The sequence below is a fragment of the Astyanax mexicanus genome, chromosome 6 (genome assembly GCF_023375975.1).
Source record: "Astyanax mexicanus isolate ESR-SI-001 chromosome 6, AstMex3_surface, whole genome shotgun sequence".
Taxonomy (NCBI): Eukaryota; Metazoa; Chordata; class Actinopteri; order Characiformes; family Acestrorhamphidae; genus Astyanax; species Astyanax mexicanus.
In genome coordinates this window covers 8,560,453-8,585,235 of record NC_064413.1, presented here as the reverse complement: position 1 = coordinate 8,585,235, position 24,783 = coordinate 8,560,453, and the positions used below count along the sequence as shown (strand labels likewise).

The 24,783-nt window shown below is 41.6% G+C and overlaps 1 protein-coding gene across 4 annotated transcripts in view; it reads right to left on the bottom strand.

Moving 5' to 3' along the window:
* The window catches only part of nbeal2 (neurobeachin-like 2), a 115,367-nt gene that overhangs the window by 35,173 nt on the left and 55,411 nt on the right, over nt 1-24,783 (bottom strand). For 3 of the 4 annotated variants that reach the window (XM_049480199.1, XM_049480202.1, XM_049480201.1), the window contains 22 exons: nt 23,126-23,209; nt 21,640-21,738; nt 21,122-21,526; nt 20,483-20,724; nt 20,109-20,241; nt 17,800-17,919; nt 17,354-17,687; nt 16,212-16,294; nt 15,842-15,934; nt 13,790-13,961; nt 13,509-13,642; nt 11,778-11,937; nt 11,508-11,610; nt 10,699-10,852; nt 7,884-8,030; nt 7,620-7,779; nt 6,252-6,340; nt 5,866-6,162; nt 4,061-4,483; nt 3,257-3,435; nt 2,355-2,511; nt 1,048-1,191 (listed from right to left, as the gene is read on the bottom strand). In XM_049480199.1, coding sequence (XP_049336156.1) covers nt 1,048-1,191; nt 2,355-2,511; nt 3,257-3,435; nt 4,061-4,483; nt 5,866-6,162; nt 6,252-6,340; nt 7,620-7,779; nt 7,884-8,030; nt 10,699-10,852; nt 11,508-11,610; nt 11,778-11,937; nt 13,509-13,642; nt 13,790-13,961; nt 15,842-15,934; nt 16,212-16,294; nt 17,354-17,687; nt 17,800-17,919; nt 20,109-20,241; nt 20,483-20,724; nt 21,122-21,526; nt 21,640-21,738; nt 23,126-23,209 — 3,912 coding nt within the window. The remainder of the gene's footprint in view (nt 1-1,047; nt 1,192-2,354; nt 2,512-3,256; nt 3,436-4,060; nt 4,484-5,865; nt 6,163-6,251; nt 6,341-7,619; nt 7,780-7,883; nt 8,031-10,698; nt 10,853-11,507; nt 11,611-11,777; nt 11,938-13,508; nt 13,643-13,789; nt 13,962-15,841; nt 15,935-16,211; nt 16,295-17,353; nt 17,688-17,799; nt 17,920-20,108; nt 20,242-20,482; nt 20,725-21,121; nt 21,527-21,639; nt 21,739-23,125; nt 23,210-24,783) is intronic. The other variant, XM_049480200.1, reaches the window with a different exon arrangement.

Genomic DNA, 24,783 nt, shown 5'->3' with positions numbered 1-24,783 from the left:
ATGTGTTGGCAAAATATTAGTGTACTATTCTGGAATTAGTGTGTTGGTATAAGATTAATGCATTAGTTTTTTGATTATTGTGTTAATATGGGATAAGTGTGTTAATTTGTGATTAGTGTGTTAGCAAAATATTAATGTATTATTCTGGAATTAGTGTGTTAATATAAGATTAATGTATTAGTTTTGGATTATTGCATTATTCTGGGATTAGAGTGCTGGTATAAAGATTAATGCATTATCTGTGCATTAGTTTTGGATTATTGTTTTAATATGGGATTACTATGTTAATTTGAGATTAGTGTGTTAGCAAAATACTAGTGTATTATTCTGGGATTAGTGTGTTAGTATAAAATCTGTGCATTAGTTTTGGATTATTGTGTTAATATGGGATAAGTGTGTTAATTTGAGATTAGTGTGTTAGCAAAATTTGAGTGTATTATTCTGGGATAAGTGTGTTAGTATTTAATCTGTGCACTAGTTTCGGATTATTGTGTTAATATGGGATTAGTGTGTTAATTTGTGATTAGCGTGTTAACAAAATCTTAGTGTATTATTCTGGGATTAGTGTGTTATTATAAGACTTGTGCATTAGTTTTGGATTAGTGTGTTAGTCTGGGATTAGTGTGGAATTTTGTCATTAGGGAATTAGTTTGTGATTAGTGTGGAATTTTGTGGTTAGTGTGTTAGTTTGTGATTAGTGTGGAATTTTGTGGTTAGTGTGTTAGTTTGTGATTAGTGTGGAATTTTGTCATTAGGGAATTAGTTTGCGATTATGGTGTGGAGTTTTTTGGTTAGTGTGTTACTTTGGGATTAGTGTGGAATTTTGTGGTTAGTGTGTTAGTTTGGAATTAGTGCGGAATTTGTCAGTATGGGATTAGTTTGGGATTTGTGTGGAATTTTGTGGTTACTGTGTTAGCTTGGGATTAGTGTGGAATTTGACAGTATGGAATTAGTTTGGGATTTGTTTGTTAATTTGTCACAATGGAATTAGTTTGGGATTAGTGTGGAATTTTGTGGTTAGTGCATTAGTTAGGTACAGCATGTTACCTGTGAGTTCTGTTGCTGGATGTATCTGGTGATTATTCTCAGGCCGATCTGAGCCATTTCCTTTAGTTCAGCTCCTCCAGCTGTGGTAGAGGTGGTGTGCCACGCCTGCAGCCGATCCAGGAGATTCACAACACCCTCAAATATCTGCAACACACAAACACATACACACACACACGCACACACACACACACACACACACACACACCCCACAGTGCACAGCCACACAAACCACAAACACACACTATTCATCAACAGCTGAAGGACAGCGGAAATGTGTACTGTACAATAAGAGGAAGTTACAGTACAATTCCTCTTTACAGCACTACCGTACACCCACAGTACACAGTACACACCCTTTTGTGTGTGTGAGAGAGAAAACTGTAGAAAACTGTTTATAAAAAAAAAGTCTTTTCTTACTGATAAACTGTACGTATCAGATGATACCCAATTCTGATGCAAAACCATTGCTGAATTAGCGAATCATCTTCTTTACTATGTGGGAGAGACTTAAAGCATCATGATTGCCTTAAACATTACTTACTAAATTTGTACAGGAAAATATAAATAATTACCACAAAGATATAAATCTACTACCAGTTTATTTATTTCTAACTAAAGTATAAAATTATAGCATTTAAATTTAAAATGAAGTAAATAACAGATCTGCTTATGTTTGGATACTACACTGCCGAAACATTTCTGTTATTTAATTGTTGCAGTGAATTCAAGCTTTTTTCTGAGCTGGATTACTCGCAAACAGCTGATGACAGTTAGATGGTTCTTCTTTCCAGGTTGTTAGGAAAAATAATTTCCTCCATTACAGCTTTCTGTTAAACTCAGTAACTCAGCAAATTAAAATATTCTCATTTAAAAAGCATCAAAAGCACCCTGAGATATTACAATACAGTAAGAAATTATCTCCTCCTAAAAAAGTATATATATAAAAATATATATATATATATATATTATTTTAATCATGATTATATCACAGAATATTATTGTGATTCATACAATTAGGTTTTAAAGAGATTAACATCACTAATTCTTTAATTAACATTTAAATACACTTTATTAAAAGCTTAGTCTTGAGGGCTTTTTAGCTGAATAGAAGTAGCCTCGTTACTTCTATATAATTTCAGCTTGTTTTCATTCCAACTTCTCATCCTTCAAAAAAAAAACCCTATTCAGATAAATCCAGATCCAGATAGAGATCCAGATAGAGTGAATCTGATTGTGGTTTGATGAGAAGTATAAACATATACCACTCTGAGAGAAGTGTAAAGTGTGTCACTATAGTTACTGTGTACCTTTTCACTCCAGAGGGTTTGATTGTCTGTTCCCTCAGCGAATAGGAAGTCCTGCAACAGTCTGAGGAGGCGGAGCAAAGATGGTATATGGGACAGAGTTGATCCCTGAGAATCCCGTAGATCGGACAGAGACGACTCCAACATCATCTCCAAAATGCTACACACACACACACACACACACAACAGGACATACAGAAGATTCATCATGCCCTTTCTTTATTCCTCAGCTTATCACTTTTCCTAGAATACACAAACACTCCAAAGAAAAGCCAAAAACAGAATCAGGAGCTTATGAGCTCTTTAAGATATTTGGCAACACTCAAGGCCAGATGTTTCACATAAAACAGATGTTTAAGATCACCTTCTGAAGGCTAGAGTGCTTCGTTTCATTTTTATAAGACTACAGTATTTGTAGGGGGCGCTCTATAATGTTCTATCATGGTCATGTGATCCATATTCTCATTCTGACAGATTGTAAAACACTACATAAGGATAGAAGGCTCTCTATAAGGCTCCATAATGGTTATTTTATCCATATTCTCATTCTGACAGACTGTAATACACTAGATGAAAGTAGGAGCTGCTCTATAATGTTCAAATGATCTACATGTTCATTGTGACAGACTGTAATACATTACAGGAAGCACCCATATGCTTCCTGTAATACATTACAGGAAGCATATGGGTGCTCTATAATGCTCTATAATGTTTATATTATCCATATTCTCATTCTGACAGACTGTAATACACTACAGGAAGCATAGGGGTGCTCTATAATGGTCTATAATGTTCTCATATGACCCACATGGCCATTCTGACAGAATGTTATACACTACAGCAGTGCAGGGGTTGAAATTCCTTGGTTACTGTTATATGAGCCACTGTTGCGTTAAGTGTCTGACCTGCGCTTGATATCATCAGGTGGTCGCACAAGCTGGCAGGAGGAGCCGAGTTTGGTTAGAACTGAGAAAACCTGGCCTCTCTCTCTCCACACTGCATCCTCACAGCCATCAGCACCACTCCACAACACTCTGAACACAATGTTCGTCAACAGGTTACACAACTCCTCCTCTGGAGCCTGCTGGAGAAAGAGAGAGAGAGAGAGAGAGAGAGAGAGAGAGAGAGAGAGAGAGAGAGGAATTCTTATATTCTTATATAATAGCGGTATGTATTTGAATTTTTTGATTGGATTAAGGCCAGGACTCTGACTTTTGACTGGCTATTCCAAAACATCAACTTTATTCTTCTTCAAGTACTCTTTGGTACTCTGATACAATTTATATAATCTGATAGAATTAATTGGTCAACCAATACAGACAAGCTGTCCTGGCCCAGATGCAGCAAAACAGGCCCAAACCATGATACTACCACTACCATGTTTCACAGATGGAATAAGGGTCTTTTGATGGAATGTAGTGTTTTCCTTTCTCCAAACATAACGCTTTTCATTTAATCCAAAAAGTTCTATTTTGGTCTCATCTGCCAACAATATATCAATTCAATCCAATCCAAAAAATCCTTCTGGCTGGTCAATGTAATCTTGTGAGTGAGGTACTTGTGAGTCAGAGGTGTTGGATTTGGTGTATGTGAGGTACCTGAGGGTTGGAGGTGTTTGAGGTGGTGTATTTAGGGTACCTGTGGGTTGGAGGTGATGTTTTTAAGGTAGCTGAGGGTTGGAGGTGTTAGAGGTGGTGTATTTAAGGTACCTGTGGATTGGAGTTGTTGGAGATGGTGTCTGAAGTTGGAGGCTCTGTGTTGTAGCTGGTTTCGTCGAGAACGTTGGACAGGCTGGAGCTCTTTCTGGGTCTGAGGCCGGGGAAAGCCTTGCTGTGCTCCAGTGGTGACGGAGTTTCTGGCTGGCAGTTCAGGGACGTCTGAGGACCCTTTTGGCCGCTCAGGTCCAGCTCGAAGGGCGAGGTGCCGAAGGGAGAGAGCGGCTGATACAGACCCTCTTCTTCCTCCAGCAGCCGAGAGGAGGACGGGATGTCCACGGTGTTGGACAGGGAGGACGAGCGGCTGCCCCGATCCATCGAGTCGAATGACTTGAAGTTGAGGGAGTCACTGAAGTTCTTCAGCTGACCACCAGGGGGCGGAGACTGGGACAGGTCAGAGAAGCCCTCAGAGTAGGCCTGGGTGACAGAAACAGTCATTGTTACAATCAAATGTTTCACTGACACAATGGTCCATATCTACCATATTTTTCAAACTATAAGTAAACAAAACTCAACAACAAAAAAAAAAACAGTTTGTTTGGGGAAGTAAAGTGCTTCTATTTTTTACTGCATGCCTAGATTTTCAGTATTTTTTTCAAGGCTAAGCGCAAGCCATGGTCAGCAGAAAAGCCAGCTGCAGTAAGCAGTGCTACTCAGCCTCGGTTAGCAGTGCTAGCCAGCCCCAGTTAGCAGTGTGATTCAGCTCCGGTTAGAAACGTAGCCAGCCACAGTTATCAGCGCTAGCCAGTTCTGGTTAGCAGCGATAGCCAGCCACGGTTAGCAGCGCTAGCTAGTCCTGGTTAGCAGCGCTAGCCTGCCATGGTTAGGAGCGCTAACCAGCCTCGGTTAGCTGCGCTAGCCAGCCCCAGTTAGCAGCGTAAGCCAGCCCTGGTTAACAGCGATTCCCAGCTCAGTTAGCAGCGCTAACTCCCTTATACTCTGTAATTTACCTGTATCTGTAATTTTGTATAAAGATAACCTCCTCAAGAATATGTATAAATCATGTTTTAAGAATATAAATCTTCCCAACATCTAATAAATCTCTGCAGTATTTTACTAACATCGCTCTACTCTCATTGTGGAATGAACGGGTCTAAAAGTGAATAAGGTGTACACATACCCCTGGCCAATTACAATGCTAATATAGCTCAGGACTCTCTTCAAGTCTGAGCAACCTTAAGGTAAGACTAAAGCTAAACCTTGTGGGCTAAAGAGGAAGATAAAATCTGGTGAGCTAGAGCTAAAGCTAAACCTGATGGGCATAGGCTAAATCTAAAGCTGGGTAGCTAAAGCTAATTATGGAAAACTAAAGCTAAAGCTGGAAAGCTAAAGATAAACATGGACAGATAAATTTAAAACTAAACCTGTGGAGCTTAATCTAAAACTAAACCTGTTGAGCTAAATCTAAATCTAAACTTGGAAAGCTAAAGCTAAATGTAAACCTACTAAAGTTAAACATGGAAAACTAAAGCTGTAAAGATAAAGATAAACATAAAAAGCTAAAGCTAAACCTGTTGAGCTAAATCTAAAACTAAACCTGGAGAGCTAAAGCTAAATGTAAACCTACTAAAGCTAAAAATGGACAACTAAAGCTGTAAAGCTAAAGATAAACATAAAAAGCTAAAGCTAAACCTGTTGAGCTAAATCTAAAACTAAACCTGGAGAGCTAAAGCTAAATGTAAACCTACTAAAGCTGAAAGCTAACAAAAGTACAACTGTTTTTAGTGTCCCTCAGAAACATAGTAAAAGGTACCACTGTTTACTAAGGAAGCTTTGGAGGACCCCTTTTTAGACTGCACCTCAGAGACGTCTGGAGTAGGTTCCACCTCCTCCTCCTCTTCCTCGTCTTCCTCGTGGTGGGAGTTGTAAGGGATGAACATGTTGTTCCTGGGTTCCTCCACCACGCTGTCGTCTCGCCGCAGGATGGGTCTGGACGGGAGGGGTTCTACAGACGTCTGGTGGTTGGTGCCGGGCTCGCTGACGGCACGGGACTCGTACGACTCTTTGACGTAGAGTTTGGTGAGAATGTCCTGCCAGCCTGGCTGCCGTGCCAGCTGCCTCACGCAGTCCTCATTGCTGTAGATCAGGTAGAACAGCTGCACGGAGAAGTTCATCATTAGGAATTACACATTCTTTCAAATTTGAGAAAAAGGTGATGTAAATCCTTCTTATTGGTCACTTTTACCTTGCGGCAAATGTCCAGCCGGGTGGACAGATCGGCTCGATGGGACAGATAAACCACCGTCAACAAGTCCCTGAAGTTAGGAGCAGAATCTGCAACAATCATACACAAAAACAGGTCAGGGGGCGGAGTCTTAAAACAAAAGACTTTGCAAACAAGATCAATCACAGCTAAGGGAAGGAATCTAAGACTACATTCACATTACAAGCCACATTGCTCAAATCAGATTTTTTGCTCAGATCGGATTTAGATATCCCGACGGTTCACATTCACAATTGTAAGTGATCTGTATCTGTGTGTAATGTAAACAAATCTGTTCCTGAAATACTTCACATGCGCACATTGATACGTGTATTGACGTCAACACAAAAAAACGTCAACAACAAACCAACAACAAAAAACGTCATATTTAAGAGACAACTTGTAGCTTTATAAAGAGAAATTAATGCTTTAGCAGCTCATATGTGGAGCATCTTTTGCTGGAATTGAGAGTAAACAGCTGGTCTGAAGTACATACGCAGGTAGACGAGGTAAAAAAAGGCCAGGCAGGTTTGCTTTTGCTGTTTTTGCACTAAGAGATGTGTGGGTACAAGAGAATAATGTAGCGCATGCGTGAAAGCAAAAAGATGCATAAATGACTAAAATCTGAAAAAAAACAGATTTGGCACATTCACACAGTCATGTAAAAAATCAGATCTGAGCTACATTGAGTGAAAATTCGGATCACTTTAGCCTGGTAATGTGAACATAGCCTTACATCCCATGCAACAGTGATCAGGACCAACTTCAGTTAGGGTAGGGAGTTTCATTACAAATAAGGCGGTAATTACAACCAATCACAGCGAAGAGCAAGAGTTTTACAACACATTACACAGTGATTAAAACCAGTCTCTGTTAGGGGGAGGAGTCTCAGAACATATAACAAAGTAATCAGGGCCAATCACAAGGAGTTTTAGAACAAACATGGTGAAAATTAAGAGCAATCTCAGTTAGGGGGAGAAGTGAACTTTCAGAACAAATGGGGTGGCAATTAGGACGAATCACACATAAGGGGAGGAGTCTCAGACCACATAAAACAGTCATTAGAACAAATCTTAGCTAGAAGGAGGAGTCTAAAAAAACAAGCAAGGTGGCAATCGAAATCTAGAGGAGGGGGTTTATTACAGAAAAACACATTGATTAGAAGAAATGTTAGCTACAAGGAGGAGAGGGAGGAGTTTTAAAACATATAAGAAAATTATCAGGACCAATCACAGTTAGAGTAAAGATTTTCAGAATAAATAAGGTGGCAATAAGGACAAACAAGGTAATAATGGTAATAAAAAAGTAATAAAAAATGCAGTACTGCAAATTAGCTCCGCCCTCTTTTACCTGTGGCCAGCACCTGCTCGCTCAGGCAGCGGATGATCGTCATGGTGACGGGGATTTCCTCCAGGAAACAGACGAGGCCCAGGTAGCTGGACTCTCTGAGCTTCACCCGCTGCTTGTTCCGCTCTGGAACCTGCTGACTCTTCAGAACTTTATACAGAATCTGAACCAGAACAGAGGGAGATTCTCAGATCTGTACAAAACTCAAATAAGCTTTAATAACATTATTATCCAGAATGAAGTTTATTAATATATGGTTCTGCTCACTCTGAACACTTTCTCTCGGGCCTCGTCTCCGAAGCTGGGTTTGAGCAGCAGGCAGTACAGTTGCTCCGCCCCCCACTCCACCAGCACCGTCAGAGCATGGGGGTAACTCCTCAGTACAGTGTATACCACCTCCAGAACACTGAGAGCCTGCAGGAGCAGAATTATAATCATTTTACTTTATTTAAACTTTTATTTACTTATACAGTGCCCTCCATAATTATTGGCACCCCTGGTTAAGATGTGTTCTTTAGCTTCTCATAAATTGAGTTTTGTTCAAAATAATATAGGACCACGATGGGAAAAAAGGTAAAGTCCAACCTTTAACTCAAGTAAATTTTAAGGGGGAAATAAAATCCCTGACTAAGAAATAATTATTCTTCATAAAATCACCTGTTCCACAATTATTGGCACCCCTAACAATTCTTAGGAAATAAATTTAATAAAAGTATTTCTGTCACTTCTACAGTAGTTTACGAAGTTGATCAGAGTATGTAGGAACATTTAATTAGTAATTCACAACTTCCTGTTTCCCTGGGGTATAAATATGACGTGACACAGAGGCCATTTATCTTCAACATGGGAAAGACAAAGGAACATACCATTCAAGTGAGGCAGATGTGTGTTGACCTTCACAAGTCAGGCAATGGCTACAAGAAAATTGCTACTCGCCTACACCTGTCCATATCTACTGTCAGAGGAATTATTAAGAAGTTTAAAACAACTGGAACAGTGGTAAACAAGCCTGGACGAGGACGCAAGTTTATTTTGCCACCACGCACAGTGAGGAGGATGATAAGAGAAATAAAAAGTTCTCCAAAGCTCACTGTTACAGAATTGCAACAAATGGTAGCTTCTTGGGGTCACAAAGTCTCCAAAACAACCATCAGGCGCTATCTACATGCCAACAAGCTGTTTGGGAGGCATGCACGGAAGAAACCATTTCTCACTCACAATCATAAACGCAAACGTTTGGAGTTTGCTAAGCGGTACTATGACTTCAACTGGGACCGTGTGCTTCGGTCAGATGAAACAAAGATAGAGCTTTTTGGCAACAAATGCTCTAAGTGGGTCTGGCGTAACACAAGAGCTGAGTATGCAGAAAAGCACCTCATGCCCACTGTGAAATACGGCAGGGGATCAGTGATGCTGTGGGCCTGTTTCTCTTCTAAAGGCCCTGGGAACCTTGTTAGGGTGCATGGCATCGTGAATGCTCTAAAATACCAGGACATTTTAAAACAAAATCTGGTGGCTTCTGCCCGAAAGCTGAAGATGGGTCGTCACTGGGTCTTTCAGCAAGATAATGACCCTAAACATGTGGCCAAATCTACACAGAAATGGTTCACCGCACACAGAATCAAGCTCCTCCCATGGCCATCTCAGTCCCCAGACCTCAACCCCATTGAAAACCTGTGGGGTGAGCTGAAGAGGAGAGTGCAGAGGAGAGGACCCAGGTCGTTGGATGATTTAGAGAGAATGTGCAAAGAGGAATGGTCAAAGATCCCTCTTTCTGTATTCTCCCATCTTGTGAAACATTACAGGAGAAGATTAGGTGCTGTTTTGTTGGCAAAAGGGGGTTGTACAAAGTATTAACATCAGGGGTGCTAATAATTGTGGCACACATGATTTGATGTTAAATAATTATTTCTTAATGTGGGATTTTTTTCCTACTGAATAAATTCACTTGAGTTAAAGGTTGTATTTTACTCTTTTTTTCCATCGTGGTCCTATATTATTTTGAACAAAACTCAATTTATGAGAAGCTAAAGAACACATCTTAACCAGGGGTGCCAATAATTATGGAGGGCACTGTATATCCTTATATACATCATTGGTTATCTGATCACAAATTATTGGCAAATCATCACTGTTTTCATCTTCTGGAGGCGGGACTGGAGCCTTAATAAAGGTGAGCAACTGATTTGGCTTGTGTTTCAGACACGAGTATCACCTTTATTCTCTTATTGTAGTGTACTCAGCTAAACCGTGCAGCCGGTATAGAATATCATATGCTAAGATTAAACACTAAGAAGCCTCACTTCCTTCAAAGTAAATGAGTGGAGCTAAATGGCTATAGGCTGAATAGATGCATGGTACATGCAAGAAAGACAAACACACAGGCAGACAGACATATTGTCAGAAAACAAGCAGTTAGACACACAGGCGGGCAAGCATACAGGCAGACAAAGATACAGGAAAACAGACAGAAAGACAGATGGTCAGGCAGACAGACACAAAGACGAAAAGGCAGAAGAAAGATTGGCATAAGGCAGAAAGAGAGACAGGAAAACAAACAGGAAGACAGACAGACAGACAAGAAGATAGGTTGGCAAACAGGCAGATAAATTGTCAGACAGACAAAGAGGAGGAGATAAGGGCAGACACACAGGCATGCAAGCAGACAGAGAGACGGGAAAACAAACAGGTAGACAGACCGACAGACAGACAGTCAAGCAGACAGACAAACGAATGATCAGGCAAACAGACATAAAGACAAACAGACAGAAAGACAGGCATAAGGCAGAAAGAGAGACAGGAAGACAAACAGGCAGACAGACAGACAGACAGGCAGAAAGGCAGGCACACTAAGTCAGACAGACAGGCATTCAGGCTGGCAGGTAGGCACAGTAAGTCAGACAGGCAGGCAGGTAGGTTGGCAAACAGGCAGACAGTTTGTCAGACAGACAGACAGAAAGACAGTCAGGCAGATAGACAGAAAGACAAACAGGCAGAAAGACACGCATAAGGCAGAAAGATAGACATGAAGATAAACAGGCAGACAGACAGGCATACATTCAGAAAGACCGGTGTTCAGTACCTGTATCTGGTCGGTCACTACAGCAGTGTAAGCCAGCACACTGTGTAGCTCCTCATTAGTGGGAGATTTCAGCAGGAAATCCTTCAGTAGAGTAAAGAGAGACATCTGCACCGTCTGCTTCTCATCCGACAGAGCACTGCCGTCCCTCTCCACACTGCTCACACACACACACACACACACACATACACACACACACAGAGATGCGTGATTATTTAACATTACTTGTGTAGCGGGAATACGTCAGTGGATACTGCAGTGCAGTGGATGGTTATGATGTTGACCGGTGGTGTCTGGCTACAATTGTCCATGCAAACAAATAAGAGACTCTGGTAGAAATCACATCCACATTCAACAGAGACCCAAACATACATACCCCAGAGGTCATTCCAGCGTTATTCAGAGACAAGCTGCTGTCTCATGACTTTTGGCATGTTAGTGTATATCTAGATTGATGGTGTTTGTTTCAATTATGAAACTTTTAAGGCCACTTTAAAGTTTCCAGATTAACTGCATGCTTTACAGAGTTGACAAAACACTAAAACAAAAAATCATTATTGTAGTTTAACATTATTACGTCTGACACAGACCACAAATATTAAACCTAATACACCACATGGCCAAAAGTAATGGAACACCTGCTCATTCACTGTTTCTTCTACTGTCCAGAGAAGATTTATTACTAGATTTTGGAGCAGTACTGTGAGGATCTGATTGCACATAGTGAGTCTTATTCTATTGTCAGTATTTCTGCTGTGTATGTGCATTTGCACATGTGTGTCAGAAATGGATGCTATTGCTGCTGTTCTCACCTGTAGTGTGAGCGAATGGAGTCCAGGATGTACTGAACCCCGTACTTTCTGCGCGTTCTCAGCTTACCCTCCTTCAACACTGAGGACAGATACTGTACATGCCCTACACACACACACACACACACACACACAGACAGAAACATATGACTCAGAACTGCAGAAAAACAACCTTTGCTGTGTGAATTTCTGTGATTTAGGTAAAGGAACTGGAGAATAGTGAGGGTTTCTGTGAGCAGGGAGGAATCAGGGACTGGGAACGTTGTGTTTTACCGAGGCAGACGGCAAAGTGGCAGTGGCTCCAGATGCGGAAGTCGAAGAGCAGGTGCTGATAGAGCTGAGACAGTAATGCACTGTTCCCCTCACTGCCCACCTGCTCCAACAACAGCTGGCACGCCATCAACACACTCATATCCATCCTAGAGCTGGGCACCTGAGAAAGAGTGAGAGAGAGAGAGTTTTGTACGTAACAATAATGAATGTAACAGTAGCATACATTAAGGCCAATTTATACTTCTGCGTCGAACCTTTGCCGTAGCCTACGGCATAGCCTGCACCATAGCTCGACACACACCTCCCTGGAAATGTATGTATGCATTGCGTTACGTGAATAGTCGCAGCTGTGATTGGTTCACCAGGCCTCACGTTCCCGTCCACACATTCTTGCCTTCACACTTTTGCTGGATACGCATAGGCTATGGCAGAGGTCACTAATAGGCGGACCGCGGTCCGGGCCCAGCCCAAACATTGTCCAATGCGGACCCAAACCCACAAATTGAGAAGGATTTAATTGTATACGTGCTTTGCGGCGCAGTAAACTTAGAGACCAATCACTATACGCTCTCCTCTGCCAATCAGATCTGTGCAGACGTGGTAAGGAAATAAATAAATGAACACACCGCTCCTCACGCGGGATCAAACACGTGTTGTCAGGGTCGTGGTCCCGCTGCTCCGGCTATTGAATTGGGACGCGGCCGTGAAAACCCGCCTTTATAAGGAGATAGGGAGCCCAAGAATGAGCAGAAAAACGAGAACGGGCAGAAACTAAAGACACACCGAGCGCGAGAGAGGGAGACAGGTGACGAATGTAAACAAATTCTGGCCAGAGAGGCATTTTTTATTATTATTATAATTATATATTTTTTCAATCATAGTTCAAACTACCTTATAGGATATAACACTGAATCATAACACAAGTTAAAAATCGGTCCGGACCTTAGCCTGTCGAAATTTTCTCTAACTGGACCATACTGAATTAAATACTAATACTAATTAAATACCCCTGGCCTATGGTGTAGGTTCAACGCAGAAGTATATATTGGCCTTTATTTACAGCTATAACGGCTTCCATTTGTCTAGGAAGTCTTTCCACAGGGTTTAGGAGTGTGTTTATGGGAGTTTTTGACCATTCTCCCAGAAGCACATTTGTGAGGTCAGACACTGATGTTAGACAAGAAGGCCTGGCTCGCAATCTCCACTGTACACTGGTGTGCAGTTATGTTGGAAAAGGAAGGGGCCATACAAAAACTGTTCCTGTAAAGTTGGGAGCATGAAGTTGTCCAAAATCAAAAACAGCATTAAACAGTTATTTTTTACTGGAACTAAGGGGTCTAGCCCAACTTCTGAAAAAACAACACCATACCACCTCCCACCATCAAACTTTACACTTGCCTCAATACAGTCAGACAAGTACTGTTCTCCTGGCAACCAACAAACCCGGACTCATCAATCTGATTATCAGACAGAGAAGTGTGATTTGTCACTCGAGAGAACAAATCCCCACTGCTTTAAATTCCAGTCTTTATTCCACTGCATCCGACATCTGCATTGTGTTTGGTGATCTAAGGCTTGGAAGGAGCTACTTGGCCATGGAATACTGGAATACTGTTCTTGAGCTAATCTGAAGGCCACATGAAACTCAGACTTCTGTTGTGTTGTGACTGACTGACTGTGTGTGTGTGTGTGTGTGTGTGTGTGTGTGTGTGTGTGTGTGTGTTTGTGTACCTTGCAGAGCATGGCTCCCATGATGGCAGGTCCGTGGCAGTGAAGGAGACTCTCCTGATTGACTGGATGGTTCCTCAGCATGTTCCTGACCATCAGCAGGAAAGCAGCCACACTGTTCCTCTCTAAACGACTCTCTGAGAGAGACAGAGAGAGAGAGAAAGAGAAAGAGAGAGAAGTGACTTCAGTAATGTATAGAACAGTACAGTATGTAACAGTAATGTAAGTAAAAGTACAGTAAAAGTAATGTATGTAACAGAAGAAGTCTATATGTATGTACTGACCAGACGACTTGCCCAGTGGCAGCAGCATGCCGGTGGCTCCTCTGGAGGAGGTGAGCTCAGGTCCCAACAGGTCTGAGGTCTCCTGAACTCCAGCTTCACTCTGCTCCACCCCACACACCTGCTCTAGAAGGGGGAGCAGTGCCCCTATCCCACCCACAGAGTTCAGAACATCCTGCACACACACAGTAACAGTTGTAACACTGGTCTAAATAAGCATGAAAAAATATGAAAAGACTGTCCACATACTCTAGTGGTATACAGCCAATGAACATAGGCCTCTAATGTTACAAAATGTAGGGATTCTGCTGTTAAACATGATGGTGTTTTTTTTTAAACCCATATGTAATGCGGCACACAGCTTCTAAAAAGTTACATTTTTGTCACAAAAGTTAAAAGAATACTTATGGGGACCTGCAGTTCTTTAAATGTTGTTCTGGGTTCTTTTGTAATCTCCTGGATGAGTTGTCCATGCCCTTTTTTCAATAATTTCGGTCGGCCGGTCACTCCTGGGAAGGTTCACCAGTGTTCCATGTTTTCTCCTTTTGTGAATAAATGTGGTCCACTGGAGTCCCAAAGCCATAGAAATGACCTTGTACAGAATGACCTTTTCCAGGCTGATAGATGATCATCTGTTTTGGAATTTCTTCAGATCAGGGCATAATGTGTGGCTTTTTGAGGTCTTTTAGCTGCTTTGTGAAATTTTTATTCATGGGGGAGGCAATTACTAAGGGCCACTAAGGGTTACTAACGTTTTTTTTTGTATGACTATCTTAAAAATGTATTTATGACAAAAAAATGCAAAAACAAGAGAAATCTGTAAGGGGGAAAATACTTATGTTCATATTTCTCATCCAACCAAAAGCAAGTTAACTTTATCCCGATGAAGAGATTTATCTGGTTCGGATTTTGTTGAACGATAATAAGTTTTAATAAAAACAAGCTAAAATGAAAAATAAGTAACAAGGCTATTTTTAAATGTAAAAAATATAAAGATAAATTTGATAATTGTGTATAAATGTAAGGAGTATGAGTAACAAGTGTCTGGAAAAATAGGTACTCCAGTTAAGTATAGACAACTAACATTTATACTTAGGTAGGGTAATGAAGTAAATGTTAGGTAATGTAATAAAACAAATAATGAAATATACCACTTTAAATAATACATTTTCCTGATTATTTCATTTACACACCATTTTACTTGACTTACTATCTTTATATTTGACAGTGTCTCTCAATATTAAACTCCTTAATTATGGCAACTTTTAGACTCTTTGGTCCGTTTTTCTGCGCTAGAAATGTGCACCCTCTCCGCTTTTAGACTCTTTGGTGTGTTTTTCTGAGCTAGAAATGCGCACCCTCTCCGCTTTTAGACTCTTTTACCCCGTTTTCCTGCGCTAGAAATGCGCACCCTCTCCACTTTTAGACTCTTTGGTGTGTTTTTCTGAGCTAGAAATGCGCACCCTCTCCACTTTTAGACTCTTTTACCCCGTTTTCCTGCGCTAGAAATGCGCACTTTCTGCGCTTTTAGACTCTTTGGTGTGTTTTTCTGAGCTAGAAATGCGCACCCTCTCCACTTTTAGACTCTTTGGCCGTTTTTCTGCGCTAGAAATGCGCACCCTCTCCGCTTTTAGACTCTTTGGCCGTTTTTCTGCGCTAGAAATGCGCACCCTCTCCGCTTTTAGACTCTTTTACCCCGTTTTCCTGCGCTAGAAATGCGCACTTTCTGCGCTTTTAGACTCTTTGGTGTGTTTTTCTGTGCTAGAAATGCGCACCCTCTCCGCTTTTAGACTCTTTGGCCCATTTCTGACACCTAGCGTTCAAACTTTGAATCTCACATTATAAAAACCTGCTTAACAGCGGGCCAACTTTCATTCTATTTCTAAAATACCTCGCGGGCCGCTCCAAAAAAGGAAACGGGCCACAAATGGCCCGCGGGCCGTAGTTTGGACCCCCCTGCTGTAAGGGTTAACTGAATGATGGTTATGATACTTGTGAACGTGATGTGCTGCTGTTTTGTGAGTGCGGGTGTAAAGCAGAAGGACCGGTGCAAACCTTGACATCCCAGTTGACGACTCTGTGGCCAGTCAGTCTGCCGTTGTACAGGTGGTTGGGAGACAGATCCAGACAGATTTGGTTTTTAAAAGCCTGAAACAAACAAAAAAAAAAAAAAACCACATAACTGAAACAGTCATTACAAGCTACAGACTGTGTGCTTAGGAGTGTCACAGTTATTGTTATAGGGTCGGTTTCTCAGACAGAGATTAAGCCTAGATGACTGTATTTTCCTTACAATGTGAAATCACAGTTCAAAATGCTGTGTAGTTCATGTTTAGGCTTAATTAATCCCTGTCTGGGGAACTGCACCATAAAGCTGCTGGTGTGAGGCCCTCCTGTGGTGCTTGGTGGGCGGGTCCGGTTCTACCTGAGGGGTGTAGTACAGCAGCAGTTTATTGCACAGCTCCGACAGCTCTCCATCCGATTTAAACAGCGAGACGTTGTTTGGACCTGTGCCAGGAAAAGACAACAGCTCTCAGCCTGTATAACAGCATGCTTTTCACAAACATTTTTCTCAGCAGTGCTATCCTAATCATAAATGTTCCTCAGCCGTGCTATTCTTATCATAAATGTTCCTCAGCAGTGCTATCCTAATCATAAATGTTCCTCAGCAGTGCCATTTTAATCATAAACATTCCTTAGCAGTGTAATCCTAATCATAAACATTCCTCAGCAGTGCTATTCTAATCATACACGTTCTTCAGCAGTATTATTCTAGTCATACATTTTAGTAAACAGTATAACTTTAGTCATACATTTACACCAGCAGTGCAATTTTAGTCATAAATGTACCTCAATACACTGCAAAAAAACTAAATCTTAGCAAGTGAAATTATCTAATTTCAAGGCAATAATGATCTTAAATCAGTCTCACTTAGAATTTTAACCTTATTTTAAGCCATTTGAATCAAAATAAGCACAAAAAGTCACCAGTCAAATTCTGATTCTTTTGTCCCAAAACAAATCTGTAATATTTGCTTGATTTACATTTTCACTCATCTTTAGATTTTGTGATTGTTTATTTAAATTAATCTTACTAAGAAAAAGTTGTTTACCACACTGGCAGATTACTTTTTCTTAATATAAGCATATACGTCAAATTTACATATACTCTGCCAATGGATTTTTTGCAGTGTACCGCTAGTCTAATCATGCAGTTTCCCCCAGCAGTGCCATTCTAATCACAGATTTACTTTAGCAGAGCTGTTGCTGTCATAGAGTTTGGGCATGCTGCCACTGCAAAACAGTCCTAATGTTAGAGGAAACACTGCTATATGTCTTAAGTGAATGCTGTTCAGTATAAATTATTTAGTCTTTTCACCTATTCGGCTAAACACAGAAATTGCTTATGTGCTGCTATTTTTGCCTAATATTCTTAATAAACTAAAAATTCGGTGCATCCCTACTCGAAACTACGCATGGTGACCTTAGGTGACCTCATGTGCTATTAGCTGTCTTACAGCACAATTTACTACTTCAGGATGTGTGGACTACTTTGAATAGTCTCACCTGCCATGTAGAGTGCACGGGTCTGCGCAGGCTGCAGTGCCTCGTGGCAGATGAATGCGGTGGCCAGCAGGCCATCCAGTGACGAGGGAGAACCCCACTCTGTGTCCTGCAGCCCCGCGGGGATGGTGTGCACTGGGACCTCTCTGCCAGACCCCCACACCCCCGCCGCAAAGGATGCTGGGAAGGACTGTGAGCGGGTGAGCATTGGGGGTCCGGCTGCCATAGAGAAGGTCAGGTCAGGGGAGTGCAGTGGCGGGGGCAGTGTGGGGGAGGGGGTAGTGGTGGTGGTGGTGGTCCGGTGACCTGCCGAACCAATGCAGCAGGAGGTAAAAGGCTGAAAGAAAGGGAGAAAGTGTTATAGAACCTCGCTTAACCACTTCTGTAAAGGTTCCTCCACTGAAAAGAGGTTCCGGTCCAATATTCCCTCCACTGAAACTCCTCCTTACCTCGTTGAGGGAGGGGAAACGCAGCTGTGCCATCTTACACTGGGCCCCGTCCACATAGATAGTCACCAGATTCTGTCCAAACGGCCTGCGGCCCGGGATGTGCACTATAGCTACAGAGTGCTAGAGAGAAAACAAGAAAAAGAAAGAGAGAGTTAGTTTTGCCCCCAGATCCACATTGTCCAATGCCAAACCAATCAGTACAGCACAGTACAGTAATGCTGAGTATTGTCTAATGCCAAATTAATTAATCAAATTAATGCCCAGTAATCACCTAGTACCATTGAATACTGATTTAATCCAAACACTGAGTATTATCTGATCCCAATCCAATCAGAGTACAGTAATGCTGAGTATCGTCTGACACCAAACCAATCAGAGTACAGTGATGCTGAGTATCATCTGACACCAAACCAATCAGAGTAAAGTAATGCTGAGTATCATCTGACACCAAACCAATCAGAGTACAGTAATGCTGAGTATCATCTGACACCAAACCAATCAGAGTACAGTGATGCTGAGTATCATCTGACACCAAACCAATCAGAGTACAGTGATGCTGAGTATCATCTGACACCAAACCAATCAGAGTAAAGTAATGCTGAGTATCATCTGACACCAAACCAATCAGAGTACAGTAATGCTGAGTATCATCTGACACCAAACCAATCAGAGTACAGTGATGCTGAGTATCATCTGACACCAAACCAATCAGAGTACAGTATTGCTGAGTATCATCTGACACCAAACCAATCAGAGTACAGTGATGCTGAGTATCATCTGACACCAAACCAATCAGAGTACAGTGATGCTGAGTATCATCTGACACCAAACCAATCAGAGTACAGTATTGCTGAGTATCATCTGACACCAAACCAATCAGAGTACAGTGATGCTGAGTATCATCTGACACCAAACCAATCAGAGTACAGTAATGCTGAGTATCATCTGACACCAAACCAATCAGAGTACAGTGATGCTGAGTATCATCTGACACCAAACCAATCAGAGTACAGTATTGCTGAGTATCATCTGACACCAAACCAATCAGAGTACAGTGATGCTGAGTATCATCTGACACCAAACCAATCAGAGTACAGTATTGCTGAGTATCATCTGACACCAAACCAATCAGAGTACAGTGATGCTGAGCATCATGTGACACCAAACTAATCAGAGTACAGTAATGCTGAGTATCATCTGGCACCAAACCAATCAGAGTACAGTAATGCTGATTATTGTTTAATGCCAAATTAATCAGAGTAAAGTAATGCTGAGTATTGTCCAATGCCAAACCAATCTGTATCTTTTCAATACCAATTTGATTTGAATTCTGATATAAATACTAAAATTATATAATACCAATCCAACTAAAGTACACTAATGCTGAGTATCCTTCTACACCAATCCAAACAGAGTAACTTAATGCAGAGTACCATCTGATACTGATCCAGAGTACCTCAAAGCTGTGTTTTGTTCAATACAAATCTAATCTAAGTACTGTTAACTACCATTTCAATCACAGTTCTACAAGGCAAATGCTAAACCAGAATCAAATGCTAGAACAACAAAGATTGGCTAAAAACAAAGAATTTAAACCTGACCAAATTAAAATATAATCAAACTGGGACATCCCATAATAACAATATCACAATACTGTGATTCTGCAATACACAATATATTGCCAGACAATTATCTACTCTGCAGTACCAGTCAATAGTTTGGACACACCTTAAATTCAGTGTTTTTTATTATTTAAAAATGTTCTGCATTTTTTTCAGTCAGCTTTTTGAGATAGAGTCAACTGGAGCAGCTTTCAGTTAACAGCTGAACTTGTCAAGAGGTAATTACTTGAATGTCTTGAAGTTTGAGGGCATCAGTTGTAAAGTTGTGAAGAGGTAGAGTTGTTATGAATAAAACATTTAATGAGAAGGTGCGTTCAATAAACTTTTGACTGGTAGTGTACTTCACAGCATGTTACTGAAGAGGACAAAATACTCCTAAATAATCAAAAACCAGCAGTATATTTATTGGTGTTAGTTTTACAGAATTTAACATCCTCACCACAGGTTTACAGTATTTATTTGATCAGCGCCACCATGTGGAGTAATGAAGCAGTGAAGTCAGATTGAGGGGGTGAGTCTTAGGAAAAATATCCATATATGATGTCATGCATCGATAATGTATTGCAAATGAAAACTATACAATATATTGCGATATCAATATTTTTTCTCACCCTAACCCTCTATCACTCATATGTAAATGATGAACTATATAGAGCATGTATTTTAATGTTGGTGTACTACACTGACCCAGGCACAGTCGTTGAGGGGGGTTTCAGGCAGGGAGACAGCCATGTACTCTTTTTTGGTGCAGACGGCCACAACCAGCACTCCCTCAGGGGTGAAGAACGCCTCGAAGCCCGTTCCACTCGCAGTGAAGAAGCTGCACACACACACACCACACCACAACAAAAAGACACACACACACACACACACATAGTTTATTATTCCCAAACTATTTATTTCTTTTTTATACTATTTGAAAGGGAAGCTATTGTACTGTCCTATATGTCTTGCCCCTAAAATCCCCTAAACTCCCAATAAATTACATGTAAGTTTGTGGGTATAACATGACAAAATGTGGAAAATTATAAATAATCTTTAAAAAAATAATAATTATTTACCTGTACAGCTGTTTGCGGCGTGGACCCTTGGCCATGCGGAGCATGCTGTCGGGGGCTGTGACGCGGGACTCTGAGTGGTGCTGTTGCTGTGGAGGCGGGAACTCGGTGTTGAGGCACAGCCAGGCATGGAAGGCAAAGCCACTGCCCGGCCAGCGCTGTATGGAGGGCACCATGATGCCCGCCATGGGGGGCGTGAGATCGAAATACTGCAGGGCACTGCTGCCTCTTTCCCCGCGGTACGGCTGCTCCACACAGACAAAAACGACAAAATACACCAAAAAGGTATGTAAAAACAATAGGACATCCGATACATATTTAGTCCTCTGGACAAAACCAAATTTAGGCTGGGAAATTTTTTTTGATTAAATTATTATAATAACAGTGACCAGCATGACAGGAATATACGACAGGAACTAAAAGATACTATTGATATTGATTAGCCATTTCACACACTCTTTCTTATTTAGTACTGATTGATTCTTTAACATGTCTAAAATTAGAATCAAGAGCAGCACATGAGCTGCAGATGATTAGACCAAGGTGAGAGAGGATGTGGTGGACTTACTGAGACCTAAAACATTAAGTTTGGTTTGATCTTTTTTCTTGTTGATATACTGTAAATATACAGAGCTATCTCACCCCTCTGGCGGCCATGGCAGACAGCACCCGGATGGTGCGGGCGGTGTAGGGGTGCGGTGGGGCCCCGGGCTCCATTCTTAGAAGTTTGAGCAGGCTCTTTAACTCCGCGGGCCGCAGGGACAGAGAGCCCAGGTCCTGCAGCAGGCCGAGCAGGGCGTCCGCACACTGGCGGTCCAGGCGATCCGGCGGCTCCGACAGCGCGTCCAGAAGGTGGCGCACCATGCCGGCCTCCACCGCCACGGTGCGGCTGGACAGGCTGACCCGGCACACGGCCGCCAGCCACTGGGAGACCAGCTGCTGCAGAGAGCGGGAGGACAGCTCCGGCAGCCACTGCAGCAGCAGCAGCAACGGCTGATCATTACTGATCCCACACTGAGGAGACTGAGCGTGATCGTCCTCTACTGCCTGAGGAGAGAGAGAGAGAGGAAAGAGAGAGAAAAAGAGAGAGAGAAAGAGGTGTAAAAGTAATAGTATAATGTAGTGTTAATGTGATCATTAAGTTACAGTATAACCCTCACCATGTTCATCAGCTCCTGCAGGAGTCTCTTGGTGGGCTGACCCTGACTCTTCAGCACATCAAACAGCTGCGAGTAACCAATCCGCTCCTTAAACACCTCCTACACACACACACACACATGCAGCATACAAAAATTACAAACACACACACACACAGCATACAAAAATTATCAACACATTTGCAAAGCCACAAAAATTAGTGTTGTTTATCCGTGTAATTCGGAATGAGTATACTGAGAATACACAGTAGTGGTATTCAAATAAATAAATAAAAAATCAGTAGTGCTATACTAATTCACAAATTTACCCCAGCAGTCCTCTACTAATAAAAAAATTATCTCAGTAGAGCTATACTAATCACAAATGTACCTCAGTAGAGCTATACTAATCACGGATGTACCTCAATAGTGCAAAATAAATCATAGTTTACCTGGTACAGTTACACAGTTTAACTGGTAAATGAGCCCTACTCTGCTACTATCCTAGCCCTATACAGCATATATATTTAGCTCAAAAAAAGCTTGCTTCTTTAACCTACACTATATTGCCAAAAATATTCATCCAAATAATTGGACTTTGGTGCTCCAATCACTTCCATGGCCACAGGTATATAAACCAAGCATCTAGGCATGCCGACAAACGATAGTGAATGAATGGGTCACTCTCTGGAGCTCAGTAAATTCCAAGAACAGTAAAAAGTAGAGAGCTTCATGGAATGGGTTTTCCTGTTATACAGTGTTCTCAAATCTCACGCTTTGAGCGTGTGACACATGCACCTCAGCGAGTTCACACGCTCACACGCCACACATGGTATTTCTCACGCTTGCCAATCCATCGGCTGTATATTATAATGTACTCTCATTGAGCCAATCAGAATATAGATTGCTCTGTTGGTAGGCAGACCTAGTCAAAGAGGGTGGAGTTTCAGCCGGTGTCAGTGTCAGGCACAAAAACTCTCCGATTCGAGGGTTCTGAACCCCCCCCCCCCCGCCCCGCCACCCCCATTTAACAACTGAAGAACTGCTCGCATCCCCCCCTTGAACAACTGAAGAAGAACAGCGTGCATCCACCACCCACCAACACCAATCTCACTCCCACCAAACTTCTAAACTTGAGAGCCCTGTAAAGGATGGACCGACATCATAGTAAACCCTTTAGTTTAAGACTGAGAAACAACTCAATTTAATGTTCAATGTTGGAAATACAGGGTATATAAACTGACTGGTAACAGCCGCTATCTGATCTTAAATCAACCTGTTCTGAAGTAAGCACCTCCTGGTACCACCTGGTCATACAGCTGTGAAGATAAGAGGAGATAAGCCTCCCTCACTTCCACTCCGAGTGTTTATACAGCCTTCAGAGACATTCTGACAGCAGCACATTACTGATGACCCACAGGGGAGAGGGATCAACCAGACCCTTACACACTGCTCCAGAGTAGCAGTGGCGTATGTGTGTGTGTGTGTGTGTGTTTGTGTTCGTGTGTACCTTAGCAGAAGGTGAATTGCTCATGATAGCAGTGAGTACTCCAATGGCGTGCACTGTAATACAGTCAGAACCTTTTTCCCAGACCTATAAACACAGACACACACACAGCATTAGTTTACACAAACAGACTATTTCCCTCTCCAGACCCCCCCCCCCCCCCAAATGGGTTCTTTCATAGCAACTGTTGCCAGATTGAATAAGCTTTACAAACCACTGGTAAAAACCCCACTCTATATTAATCACACTCTAAATGTAGGTATTGGGATATTATACACTGAGGTAGGAGGTTTATTATTTTTATTTTTTTCCTACATTGTCATTTCCTACAAGTCATCCAGACTATGAAGGAACACATAAGGAATCATTTAGTGACTTAAAAGTGTTAAACAAATAAAAAAATATCTTATTCTCTTGTCTCGGGTGCTGTTAAACTTGCAGATTTTAAGGCTGGTAACTCTTGCTCTTCCTTTTCTGTGGTGGAGCTGATGAGAGCCAGTTTTATCATATTGTTTTCGATGGTCTTTGCGACTGAACTTGACGATACTTTAATGACTTTAATTTCTTAAAGTATTTTTTTTTTACTAAGGCCCAATCCCATTTCACTCCTTGGCCCTACCTCTTACCCCTACCCCTCTGTTTTGCATGTGCACACCAAGGGGTACAGGTGTGAGGGGACATCTTGAGGGGTAGGGGGAAGGAATAAGGCTTGTTAGCTTTTCATACAGAGATTTTTCAGATCCACACTTCAAACTGAGGGGTATGAGAATGACTGGTAAGATGACGACAGCACAAGCCACCAAATAAAGCCACAAATGTAAGAATTTCCCTTGTTAAAAGTCAAGATTAGCACTATATTACCACAGTTTAATAGCTTAAAAGCTAATCAAAGCTTTCAAAATTTCAGCTCCCATCACAGAGGAATTAATGATTGGACAATAATAATTCATTTCTGTTCAATCTCCTCCCTTTCTGAAGACATACAATGAAACCCCAAAGTTATCTAGTTAACCAGCAGCTAGGTTACTGAACTTTAGCGCTGCTGATGTCGTATCGGGTGCTTGAAGAGTTGTCCCAATTCTTAGGGGGAGGATTTCACCCCTTTACTCCCCTTTATGGTTTAAAACATTAATTAAATAGAGCTATTCACTGTATACCAACTCTACCTCTTCACAACTTTACAACCAATGCTCTCAAACACATTAAAAGGCAATAAATTAAATTAAATTCAGCACAGCTGTTAACTAAAAGCCATTTCAGACATTTTTCTTCAAAGTTTGGATGACTTGATTGAAAAAAAAGCACTAAATTAAAGGTGTGTCCAAACCTTTGATTGGTACTGTATATATTAATAACGCTTTAAATGTAAGTCGAGCAACAGTAGCTATAGGTAACCCAACAGTGGGAGGAGGTTGTGTGGTGTATGGTACCCGCAGTGTGTGATATATTAGTCTGGAAAAACCTAAAACCAAGCAGAACAGGAGACTCAACACCCCTGCTGTACATACACTCCATCAAAACATGCACAGCTCACATCAGCATCAACACCAGCGTACATAATACACACTACCACCACCAACACCAAGAACACCAACGCCACCACCACCACCACCAACACCACACACACTTACTCACCACACACCAGAGCCTGACCCATATAT